The 12,763-nt window shown below is 37.5% G+C and overlaps 1 protein-coding gene across 3 annotated transcripts in view; it reads right to left on the reverse strand.

Annotated features, from left to right (window-relative positions):
* The window catches only part of dnah5.L (dynein axonemal heavy chain 5 L homeolog), a 236,480-nt gene that overhangs the window by 102,708 nt on the left and 121,009 nt on the right, over positions 1–12,763 (reverse strand). For all 3 annotated transcript variants that reach the window (XM_018267644.2, XM_018267645.2, XM_018267646.2), the window contains exons 40-42: positions 9,370–9,477; positions 6,864–7,017; positions 6,000–6,146 (exon numbers count right to left, since the gene is read on the reverse strand). In XM_018267644.2, the coding sequence (XP_018123133.1) occupies positions 6,000–6,146; positions 6,864–7,017; positions 9,370–9,477 (409 nt within the window). The remainder of the gene's footprint in view (positions 1–5,999; positions 6,147–6,863; positions 7,018–9,369; positions 9,478–12,763) is intronic.

Here is a 12,763-nt window from a genome sequence, read left to right on the forward strand (position 1 = left end):
GGATGTTCACGCTGGAGAAGAGGCGCTTAAGGGGTGATATGATGACTATGTATAAATATATAAAGGGATCATATAACAATCTCTCTAATGCTTTATTTACCAGTAGGTCTTTCCAGCTGACACGAGGTCACCCATTCCGATTAGAAGAAAAGAGGTTCCGCCTAAATATTCGGAAGGGGTTTTTTACAGTGAGAGCTGTGAAGATGTGGAATTCTCTCCCTGAATCAGTTGTACAGGCTGATACATTAGATAGCTTTAAGAAGGGGTTGGATGGCTTTTTAGCAAGTAAGGGAATACAGGGTTATGGGAAATAGCTCATAGTCCAAGTTGATCCAGGGACTAATCCGATTGCCATTTTGGAGTCAGGAAGGAATTTTTCCCCCTTAAGGCAAATTGGAGAGGCTTCAGATGGGTTTTTGCCTTCCTCTGGATCAACTGGCAGATAGGTAGTTAATAAACAAAAAAAAAAAAGGTTGAACTCGATGGACATGTGTCTTTTTTCAACCTTACTTACTATGTAATCGATCTTCGAACGTATACATAAATCAATTTCTGAACAACATAGATTTATTCTGCAAGCATTAGATTTTGTATTGCACCATAATGTCTTCCTTTTTAATGGCACCTACTATCTACAATGCCAGGGCGTGGCTATGGGTGCTAAATGCGCCCCTAGCTAAGCCAATTTATGTTTAGGAGAATGGGAACATTATGTCTTCTCGGCTGAGGAGTATGAGATGTACCTGTCCCATGTGCTATGTTGGCACAGGTACATCGATGACATTATGCTAATATGGCAGGGTCCCGAAAAATAATTACAGGAATTTGTGGCGAAACTCAATGTCAACAAATTTAATTTAACCCTAACTTTAAACTATCATATTACCAGATTGGAATTTTTGGACACGGAGATAAAAGTAGATAAGCATGGCCAGGTGTTTACTAACCTTTATCGCAAAAAAACAGCTGGAAATAGTCTCCTTCATTCCCAGTCAATGCACCCTTACAGATGCATTGAGGGCATTCCTATGAGACAATACATAAGACTGAGGCGAATGAGAGATGAGGACTTTAAACGAGAGGCCTACTCACTATACCAGAGATTTAAGTTACGGGGCTATAAGACACGGTGTCTCCGTAGGGCATATCAACATGCTTTGTCCCTAAATAGGGAAGACCTACTTTATAAATCCCAGAAATTTAATATTCAGTCCTCCTCCCCTAAGACGCAGGAAGAAACAAGATTAGTATTGACTTTTAATACCAATGACAAGGAGATTCGTTCCTTAATCTACAAACATTGGAACATATTATCAAAGGATCCCATTGTAGGCAAACTGGTGCGCTCCTGTCCCCTGTTCGGCTAAAGGAGGAACATCAGTATTGGTGACTCACTTACCCATAGCCATTTTCAACAACAATCCAGAATGACATGCTGTAAAACATTGGGTAGTTATAAGTCTGGTGCTTGCGATCAGTGCCAATATATCAAAGTGTCCACAAATTTTGGGAATGGAAAAGTGAGCTATGACATGTTCTATTATACTTGCTGTACGACCACACATGTAATTTACCTATTCACTTGTCACTATGGCAGTAAATATGTCGGCAAAACGAAAAGACCTTTTAGAAGACGTATATATGAGCATATGCGTGATATAAGAAATTCCAATTTGCTATCAGCAATTGCCAAACACATTTTTTGTATACATAATGGACACTATGCAGGCTCCTATTTCCAAGGTATCGATCGCCTTCATGGGGATATAAGGGGGGGCGATCTGGATAACAAACTATTACAATTAGAAACGACATGGATTTTCAGACTCCACACCTACAAATCTGAATTTGGTCTTAATGGTCACTTAAATTTCCAGGCCTTTGTAAACAAATGAGGAGACTGGGTGTCTAATAGTCCAATACATGGTAAATCCATCAAATATGGTTGTCCAGATCGGCATGCCCAATATTCTCATCTTATCACATTACATATTTATATTATCGTCTTATATATATAATTTTCTTTCTTTTTTTCTCTCCGAGTTCCCACCCTTTTTCCTTTTCTTTTCTTTTCCTTATTTTTTTTTTATTATTTATTATTTTTTGTTTTTTTTAGTTTCACATTGATGTGATATATCAAGATAACTTGGTGTTATCAGTATATTGAATTAGCTCTTTATTAAATATTTGAGAGTTTGATCTACTAAATTGGATATATATATACACATATAACTGAAGATCTTTGTATCAAGCGTTCATGGCCTGCTTGATAAACTGTTAATTGTATACTTATCACCATGCCTTAGGGGGTATACAAACATAGTGACCAATCAGGTGGATATTGCCACAACATGGCCTATTCTTTCATTAACATATGATGAGTTAATTTGTCTCCCTTTGTTTAAAGGTTGTTTCTAGACTGTGCATTAAGTTGCCAATGTCATTGCATTGATACCAGTGACATATAAGGTCATACGCAACAATGTTGTAGCAAATACGACTACTAGAGTCACATGACTTTACCCTTAAAAGGACGTCATTTCCGGTCTGCCGGTCTCTTGACAAAGCCGCAGGTAGCGGCGAAACAGCTGTCAAGGTACAGCGCTGCACGGGGAATATTGGAATCCCTCTTCCCCCTTTCTCTTGAGGACGATGCACAACAGCGGAATAAGCGGTTGTGACATTTGGATGTGAGCACGGAGCGTTGAGTATTCAGTGTGGGAGGTGATCCATTACGGTCAGTACATTTTCTCTCTTGAACAGCGGCCTGCTACAGCGTGATTGGATGAACATGATTGCATAGCGATCGCTACACCACTAAGGCACTGTGACTCTGATGTCCATTGGATATACATAAGTGACAATCTTTTTAGCGCCTAATGTTCATATGACAGCTTCAACTATTCTGGGCACCAAATATTTAACCCCACACCGGCTCCGCCCCCACATACCGCTATATATCAGACTACTCACTAACCTTACGGGATTAACTATCTCTCTCGCCACGGAATTAAGAACCTTATTGGCGACTTATACCACAGCTGCGATGAGCCGATGATACATCGCTTTTCTCTTCTCATGAACACCTAATCACGGATTTATTCAGAATGATGCTCCATGCACTTGATCAAAAGTTTGTTACAACTGAAACAATTGGTGGCTTCTATCAACAGCGTTCACGCAGTCTCCCTTATTGCATTGTATTTAACAGTGAGAAATAATAGGGATATTGGGATCCCCACCCCCAAGCAGCGCTGCTTATTTTAAATGGTTTTAGTAATTTTGGCATGCTGATAATAAATATTGCTTTTTAATACAACTACTTTCGTATGGCCTTGGTTATCTAGCATTGTTCATTTGCATTTGGAGGCTAAGTCCCATATCGGTGTGGGTAAATATGGTAAGTTGGCTGATTAAAGTTACTTACCCCAATTTGCCCACCATGAGGTGGATCGCCAAACAATCAGATCACAACAATGGGGATATAAGGCTGTATGTGAGAACTGCACTGATGACCCAATGCGGTCCTCGTCCCAAGAGGATTTTTAAACCTGCCCTGTGAATATCAGTTGATTTTCTAATATTGTAGTTCTCTATATAAATATATTTTAAAAAAACACGATTTAGCTAAATAAACCATTTTCATAAAATATACTTTTCTAGTAGTATGTGAAAATGGATCAATCTAAATATAAAAACTGCCATTTTAAATCTTAAGGTTGCCCTTTGGATCATACGATTCATTGTGCTCACACAGAAACATACATACATGCTAGGTTACATAAGCAAATGAATGGACACAGCTGTCTTTCCCTCTGACACTTCTTCCTGTTAAAGTTAGGGGCAGATTTAACAAGGGCCGAAGTGAAAATTAGAAGAATTAGAATTTTTTAGTGGAATTTGACTAGGGAATAGTTCAAATTCGATTTGGTTTTTTAAAAAAATTCAAATTTGAAATTTATCATGTACTGACCCTTTAAGTATTCAAATTCGGCTATTCACCACCTTAAACCTGCCGAATTGCTGTTTTAGCCTATGGGGGACTTCCTGTGATCAATTTGGAGTTGTTTGCAGCCTTCCTGAAAATCTAGGGGGGTTTTTGGAGAAAAAAACATTTGAATTCGATTTGAGTTTGCGGGTTGATCCCATTCACCCGAATTTGAACATTTTTTTTTGATTTTTTGGTTTTTAACCAAATTTCAAGTTCATGGTAGTTTAAACTCAAAACTCGACCCTTGATAAATCTGCCCCTTAGAGTTGTATTATTTTCCCATCAAGTGCTCTTTCTAGTTTGGAAAATTGCAAATTTCTAATTATTTCCAAACACAGCTCTTAGATAGCTTTTTAAACTTTTTAAACTAAGTATGACCGTAAACACCTCCTTATACAGGACAATTCTTTGCTGACCCTTTTTTCTGACTGGATTTGCTTGCTACAGTTACATTTATTGCATATATTATACATATGTTTTACTATGAATTCTTATTTGTTTTATTTTTTTCATAACACTTTTTGTTCAATGAATAATTCACATAATAAAGTATGAAACAATGTAATCTAATACCAGATTAGCTTTTATAAAGTAAGGGGTAGACTTATTATGTTGTGTGAAAAACATCAGAATAATTTGCCACACGTCGGCAGACAACACTGTGTAAAAAGATGCTTAAAAATGGTGTAATTTCTCTTTGAGTAACTTCCTCTGGAACTTACTTACAAAAGTCTGAAGCAGTGTAAAATATTGGTGGCAAATCCAGTGTTCTTGTGGTGTAAAATAAAACACACCTTGATAAATTTGCCATTTATTTTACACAGCTTTTTACACCATTTTCCGGACGAATTTTGATTTACACAGCATAATAAATAGGCCTCTAGGTATGAACGTTCTTGAATGTAAACACTTCTTAATACAGAACAATTCTTTGCTGACCATTTTTGCTGCTGACTGGCATTGCTTGCTACAGCTAAGTTTATTGCATATATTATGTTGTACTATAAATTCTGATTTGTTTTATTTTTTTTATAACACTTTTTTGACTATGCAGAAGTAACAAAAAAAGTGTGAAATAATGTAATCTAATAGCAGACAAAAAACATTATCAGACTGGATTAATTGGAAAACAACATTTTAGTCCTGTTGAACTCTTCGAATTAGATTGTCACTGTCATTTGATGACCTCTATAATATATATATTCAGAAAAAATTAAGTTTGTTGCCAAAGTTTACCACAATAATTGCTGCATATAGTTTTCTTTAAGGAAAACAAGGTAGAATTGCTAGTTGCAAGGACCTAATAGGGCTACACAGCTAAAAAAGTCCCAATTCCACATGCAGAAAAACATAATTAATAGGTACAGAATGGTGGCATTATGAAGATAATTATATAGAAATGCACTGAATCCCGGATTTGACTAAATCCAAGTCTTTTTCAGCAGGATTAGGCAGAATCCAACTGCCTAGCCATACCGAAACCAAACCCTTAAAATCATGTGACTTTTGACCAAACAAAGTCAGTTTTTTTTGCCATGGTTTGGTTCTTTTCAAGCCCTGCCCTAAGTTAGAAGTTGAGTCGGTTTTGGATTCAGCTGAATCTGCTGAATCCCAAAGTAGTGGATTCAATGCATCATTTGAGAATTAGTGAGGTTATTAGTAGGCATCTGTGCCACATTTTAAACGAAGCCTGTGAGATGTTACTACTACCGTCAAAGCCCACACTTAAACCCCATTTTAACTTGCATACATTATTTAAAATGTATAATATTTCATGAAATACATTAATAGCAATGTACAGTCATCCTTCTTGTGTTATTCAGTGAACTAAGCCCTCAGCTATGCCATTCCTATGCCTGTGGAAAATAGTATACAAATTATTTCTGTCCCTTAGTTGTGTGCTTGTTAATTTGCATCCAAGTGAGTAGCAAAAAACATGTATATCCAAATTTCATATATTGTACATATTAATATGAATACTTTGCTGTAAGTACACATTTTTTCTTACCTCTTTTTGCCCGAAGTGTCTTTCTCCAAAGAGTGGAGAATATACCATCAGTCCAATCGTTTGTGGCTACATCAAGACGACCAAACATTTGAGGGGCTGTGATTGCTTTTGGATTCATTCTCATCTCCTTGTGGGGCTCTCCACAATCTACAGATATTGAGATTAGTTCAATCAAGAATGATTTTGTGAACACAGAAAATGTCCATTTTTTTATATTACAGTAAAACAATGATCATAAAGCAACTACTATACATATATTTTTTTGTTTTGTTTAAAGGGTAAGGCATTTTTTAGTAGCTGCATGCACAAAATGCCTCAATGTCTTAAATATATTGATAATGGGTTGAGTGCAGAGGGCCTCTTGTATTTGTCTATATGTTTTTTCTGGTCACAGCCTCATTGCACCCCTGCCTAATGGTTTTAAAAAGTAGTGGTGAGCACAACTTTCCCTTGTTTGATATAGTTTATACAGGAGCAGTGGCCAGCTCCCTGCTGTAGCTCCCACCCTACCCAGCTAACAGGTTTCTGAACTATGGATCCTACACCTCTTATTGATTTAACTAAAAGAGCAAGTGAAAAGATATCCGAACCAAAAGAAAACAAACTACAACTTTTGTAAAATAGATAAATGTATGAAAATTGACATCTTAAATTACAGAAAATAACAGAATGTTAAAAGAGTTCCTGAAAAATGTTCAGGAAGAATGGTAGTTTTTCAAATACAATAACAGTAACTTCCCAGTTTGATAGGACTTTGCAAATTGTTCCCTTGAAGCAAGTAATGGCCGTATACATTCAACATATTCAATCATTTTAAACTACTGAAAGCAGAACATAACAATATTCCACTAGATTATAAATTACCTGTCATAGCCTTCATCAAGGTGTGAATGCATGTTGTTTTTCCTGCCCCACTGGGTCCTAAAGTCATCATTCCATGTCTTACTCTCTGTGTTTCAAAAAGCTGAATAACTTTAAGTTTCCAAGGTGGATGACAGATTAGACCTGCTCCGTCAACCTGCATTTAAAAATAACTGAGTAAATCCAAGTATCTTAATTTGACAATTTGCTTTTATCATATGTATTTTCACTGCTATGAACGATATTACTTAGCTTCATGTTCATAATGCAGTTTTAACACAGAAGATATGGCAATTCATTCCCCCAGGAGTATGAGCAAAGACACCACACTGAGAATGTATTTGGAAAAATCCCTTTAAATAAAGTGTAGCATTGTCTTAAAAAACAATTATTACAGCCATTAGCTAGTCCCTACTCACCTCCTACTGTCACATTAAAGAAAGGTAGCTCATTCCTCTGCATTGCTTAAAGTGATACTGACACTAAAAAACTACTTTTTAAAATATGAATGTACATTTGGGGGCACATTTACTTAGGGTCCAATATCGAGGGTTTATTAACCCTCGATATTCGACCGTCTAAGTAAAATCCTTCGACTTCGAATATCGAAGTTGAAGGATTTACCGCATTTAGTACAATCGAACGATCGAAGGAAAAATCGTAGGATTTTAATCCATCGATCGAACGATTTTTCTTCGATCACATATTGGATAGAAAGCCTATGGGGAACATTGATGCTCGGTAGGTTTTAGGTGGCAAAGTAGGTAGTCGAAGTTTTTTTTAAAGAGACAGTACTTAGACCATCAAATGGTCGAATAGTCGAACGATTTTTATTTCAAATCGTGCGATTCAAAGTCGTAGTCGAAGGTCAAAGTAGCCAATTCGATGGTCGAAGTAGCCAAAAAAATACTTCGAAATTAGAAGTATTTTTTATTCTATTCCTTCACTCGAGCTAAGTAAATGTGTCCCCAAAAGTTACCTATAGGTCATGCTGTTTTTTGCTGAGAGGTTTGTTTTTGTAAGTAATTGTTAGTGGAAGTTCCTAAACCTGACTGTTTTGCCAACTTGACTCATCTCAGCCTGTCAGTTAAAGTTTCTAATGCTAACAGACTTCTACTGTACAAATATGGCAACCCCCTCATAGACTAACACTGGGCGTCAAATAGGTAATGTAAATGCATTGGGCAAATACTTTATGGCAAAATTATAAGTAGCATGCAAAGTAAATTTTATGATAGATGTAAAAAAGGCATAATTCCTGGTGTCAGTATCTTTTTTAAGGTCAAATACTGTATGACAAATCTTTTTTGCTCTGCGTAAGAAGCATAGACAAGGTCAGGGCTTAACATATTTAACAGACTTCTGCACTTAATCTTAGGAAGTCTGTGGTTGTTAAGCTTTTTTAGTACAGATTTTTATTAACGCCCCCAGTAGCTCATGAAACTAATTTAGGAAAATATCAGTATGTTGGTCTTCAGACATAGTTCCAAAAATATCTAGGATGGCAAATAGCTATTCTCTCCATATCTACTGCTAACTAACCTAAAGCTGGGCTTTCAGTTGTATCTAGGGGAGAATGGCCATTCTCCTTCATTCTGAACTCCACCTGCTACAGTTGCAAGCCTCTCAAGAGTGGCTAGGCTTTCAAGAATTTTTAGCCATTTTCAGTTCTTCATAGGTGTTTGTTTGTTCCCATGAACCTTATTTGGCCAAGCAAAACTGCAATTCATACCACCAATTACACTAGCCAAAAAAACATTCTTGATTATTTGTTTTTGATTGTGAAAAATATGAGCACTATATTTTCATTTGGGGTCCTTTACATGCCACATAGTTTGGTAAATGTTTATATATTGGGCATCAAACTATTCATTAGACCCCTGACATTCATATTTAGTATGTGGGGCATAAAATATGGAAAAATGCAAACTTTGAACTTTTTTTAAAAAATTTCGAAATAAAACTATGTTGAGCATAGCTTTGCAGTTTACATAGAAAGACATTTACCCATTTTACAACAGAATGTGTACTATATTAAAAAAAATTGGTTTTCTAGGGTCTCCATACTGTTTTGGAGTCTTGCACATTATGGGTGCTTATTTTGCAGCAGCAAGAGTGTCAACCATGAAAATTCATATGCATATTTTCATTTGTGGCATAAAGTCACAAAAAATGTCAACACAGAAAACCATATACAGTATTTAGAAAATACATATTTATTAGAAGCTTGCAATTTACTGCATTTATGTCACACAATGCATTATGTACAAAAGGTAAAACATCCTAAATATGAATGCCATGGGTCCACCAAACAGTTTGATAATCACTCTGCATAGGATTGCCATCCTTTTGCCTTTTGAAGAGGATTTGAAGAAATAATCATCAAGGTACAACTACACGCTAAAAAGAAAACCCTTTTTGGATCTTATATTTAAAGGTATATACCAAGTAAAAAAGCTGCTGTGTAATAATTACTTCCCATCCATTCTCTTTAAAATGTTTTTATTACCTGTTTAATGATAGCTGCCTCAAGCTCAGGATAACCAGCTTTGTCTAGCTGTATGCTCGGAAAAAGATCTTCAATCAGACTTAAGAATAAAGGTTCATCTTCATCAATCTAAAAAAATAAGTAGGTGAATTGGGTCAACATCAAGCACAGAACCGTATTGGTAAAGGTAGAATTTTTCTATCATGTTATACATTGTTTCATTACCCATTTACCTGGACTGAATGATTACATTGTTTTGAATGGAAACAAGGGGTTTTGGAGACCAGAATAATACAAGAAGGCTAAATATACCAGTTTATTTGACTTAGCTAAATGCTGTTGACATGCTGCAAAAAAGTGTAGCAATCAAAACCAGCATTTTCCACCCAAAAACTGTGAAACACAATGTAAAAATCAACTTTCCAATATAAATAAATATATACATTGTTTGCATCCTTGGTGCAAGCCTGCTAGCTTGTAAGCAAGCTAGGGGGGAAATTGGTCTTTAACAACTTTAAAACCTTTAAATATATTTAATGAAGTTGCTTAGATTTATATTTTCTTTGATTATGCAATTAAAAACAATTGGTTTTAATTAGTATGATTATATATTTAATTAGAATAAGAAATATATGCTCCCTACTGGTTCTCCCTACTGTCTTCTTTTCCTGTCCTTTGGCACAAAAATAGGGAAAACACACAAAAATGGGGTAATGTAGTCAACGGTCCAAGAGTAGAACGATTGCCAAAATTTAAAACAAGCATCATCTTGTGCAAATAAGCAATTAAAAATGATGTGCCATTCCTTGCCCTCTCAGCAAACTGTCTCTCTTCATACAGGAGTCAGAGGTTGATTGGCAGTTAGGTCAAATACATTAGTTTGTGTTTCCTTTGCCTAGGCAATGTATTAGAGTTAAAGAGATACTGGCGTAAAAAACGACTTTTAAAATATGAATGTACATTAAAAGTTACCTATAGGTCATGTTGATAGTTTTTCGCTGAGAGGTCTGTTTTTGTAAATAATTTTTAGTTGATCTTCCTAAACCTGACTGTTCCATCTCAGCCTGTCAGTTAAAGTTTCTAATACTAACGGATTTCTGCTGCACAAATATGGCAGCCCCCTCATAGACAAGCATGAGTCAGATGGGTAATGTAAAAGCTTTGAGCAAATACTTTATGGCAAAATCACAAAGTTACAAACAAAGCCAATACTACGATAGATGTAAAAATGGTTTAATTTCTGGTGTCAGTATCTCTATAACCATTTCAATATAATTCCAAAACAAACATGCAAAGAGATGGTTGTTAGAGGTAAGGTGAAGAATAACTTCAATATTTTAGAAAGGGTGCAGAATATCGACTGATTATCTTTATAAGATTTGTTTTTTACATTTAATGAAGCCAATACTACATTTCATTTACACAAAATTCTTCTACTTGTGTATTAATAGCAACCAATAAGCAGGTAGCATTTACTGGTCCACTGTTTGAAAACAAAAATCTCATAGTTGTGTGCAAACTTAAGTCTTTTTATTACATTGCCCCTTTTGTACCTAGTTGGCTGACTAAAAGACTTATCCCCCATATATAATAAAATACACTGCCGTAAACCATAGTAACTAGTAATGAGTGAATCTGCACTCTTTCGCATAGCGGACAAATTTGCGAAACTGCTGAAAAATTAGCAAAACTTATCTTTTTTTGCCATGCAACTGTTTTGTAGCAAAATACAGTCAAGTCTATGGGCGACTTTATTTGTCATTCCAACTGCATTAAAGTCAAAGGGTATTTTTTTTTCTCAATTTTTTTCTCACTCCAAATACATTGACTGTAAGTCAGCGGGCATTTTTTCTCAAATTTTTTCCCACTCCAAATACATTGAAGTGTCTTCTTGCTTTTTTTCTGGTTACTAATCCATGCATGGAGAAAAAATTTGCTAATCCCTTATACCCAGTAACCATTAAATGCTACCATTGTGTTTTTTATTCAGGGCCGGTAGATGTGAGGAATCGGCTCTGCGTTCTGTCCGGCGCAGGTGCAGGCGCGCTAATGCGCGCCGGCGCGTGGCGCAGGACGCCGGCGACGGGCGCGAAGGCGCTGGCGGCGGTCGCTGACGCAAGCGAAAATGCCCATGACGGACGTGCTGGCGTCAGCGAAATTTGGCGCCAAAGTAGCAGTATTTAAACCTAATTCTGACTGTGATGCATTGCCTGGTTATTAGGTTGTTTCAACTGAAATGCTAGCTTGCTACACTTCTCGAATTCCTGTTATTGACCTCTGCTTCCACCTGGACTGTGATTCTTGCTGCCTGTCTCGACTTATTTGCCTGTCTATCGTTTACGGATCTCGCTGCCTGCCTTCTGACCTCGGACTTCCTGACTACGACTCTGCCTTATCCCTTGTACCTCGCTATCGTCTCACTGTCTACTCTCCACAACCCTGCTCCCTGTTAAACTCCAGGTTGGTAGCGGTTGTGTGAGGCGCTTGTGGGTTCATTATCTACCGCTCCAGCTCCTTCTACGACTGGATTATACTGGTAAGTCTGACAGTATAACCAGGCCCAAAGATGGATCCAGCTGAAGGAGCGTCTCCATTTACTGTCCTAACTCAACAGCTGTCCTCACTAACACAAGCTGTTCGAGAGCTGCAAAGTGGCTATTCGAAGCTGCAGGAGCATATCAGAACCCATCCGCCAGTTGTTCTTCCTTCCACGGCTGCTGCAACTCCTCCTGCTCCAACAGAAGTTCAGGTGATTACTTCAGAAATCTCCGAACCTAAAGTGGCCTTTCCAGAAAAATTCGCTGGTGATCGAAAGGTGTTCAGGAACTTCAGGAGCAACTGTAAGCTGCTGTTTTCGCTTAAACCCCACACATATCCCACTGAGCAAACCCGGGTTGAGGTTATCATTTCTTTTCTTACGGGAGAACCACAGACCTGGGCCTTCCGTCTCATGGATCGTCAAAGTCCTGTATTGGCCACAGTAGATTCTTTTTTCGATGCAATGGCAGTTATTTTTGATGATCCACACAGAGCCACCACTGCTGAGGCAGCCCTGCGTGCTCTGAAGCAAGGGGACCGTCCAGCGGAAGATTACACGCTGGAATTCCGGCAATGGGCGGATGATACCGAATGGAACCCAGCAGCACTAAAGAACCAGTACCGTTTTGGACTTTCATCTGAGTTTAAAAAATGAGTTAGCTCGTACTGGTATTCCTGATAGTCTGGAAGATCTCATCCTCATTTCAATCCAATTGGATCAGAGGCTCAGGGAACCCAGGGAGGAAGAAAAGGCTGAGAAAGCAGGCCTTCTGCCTCAGACGTGGCTGTTACCATCCGCTCCTCCTCCTGTCCGAATGCCTTCCACAAGTTCTCCAGCTGTTCCTCCATCCGTCTTCAATGTAGCTAATGCAGCTAT

The sequence above is a fragment of the Xenopus laevis genome, chromosome 6L (assembly GCF_017654675.1).
Source record: "Xenopus laevis strain J_2021 chromosome 6L, Xenopus_laevis_v10.1, whole genome shotgun sequence".
In the NCBI taxonomy this organism is placed as follows: domain Eukaryota; kingdom Metazoa; phylum Chordata; class Amphibia; order Anura; family Pipidae; genus Xenopus; species Xenopus laevis.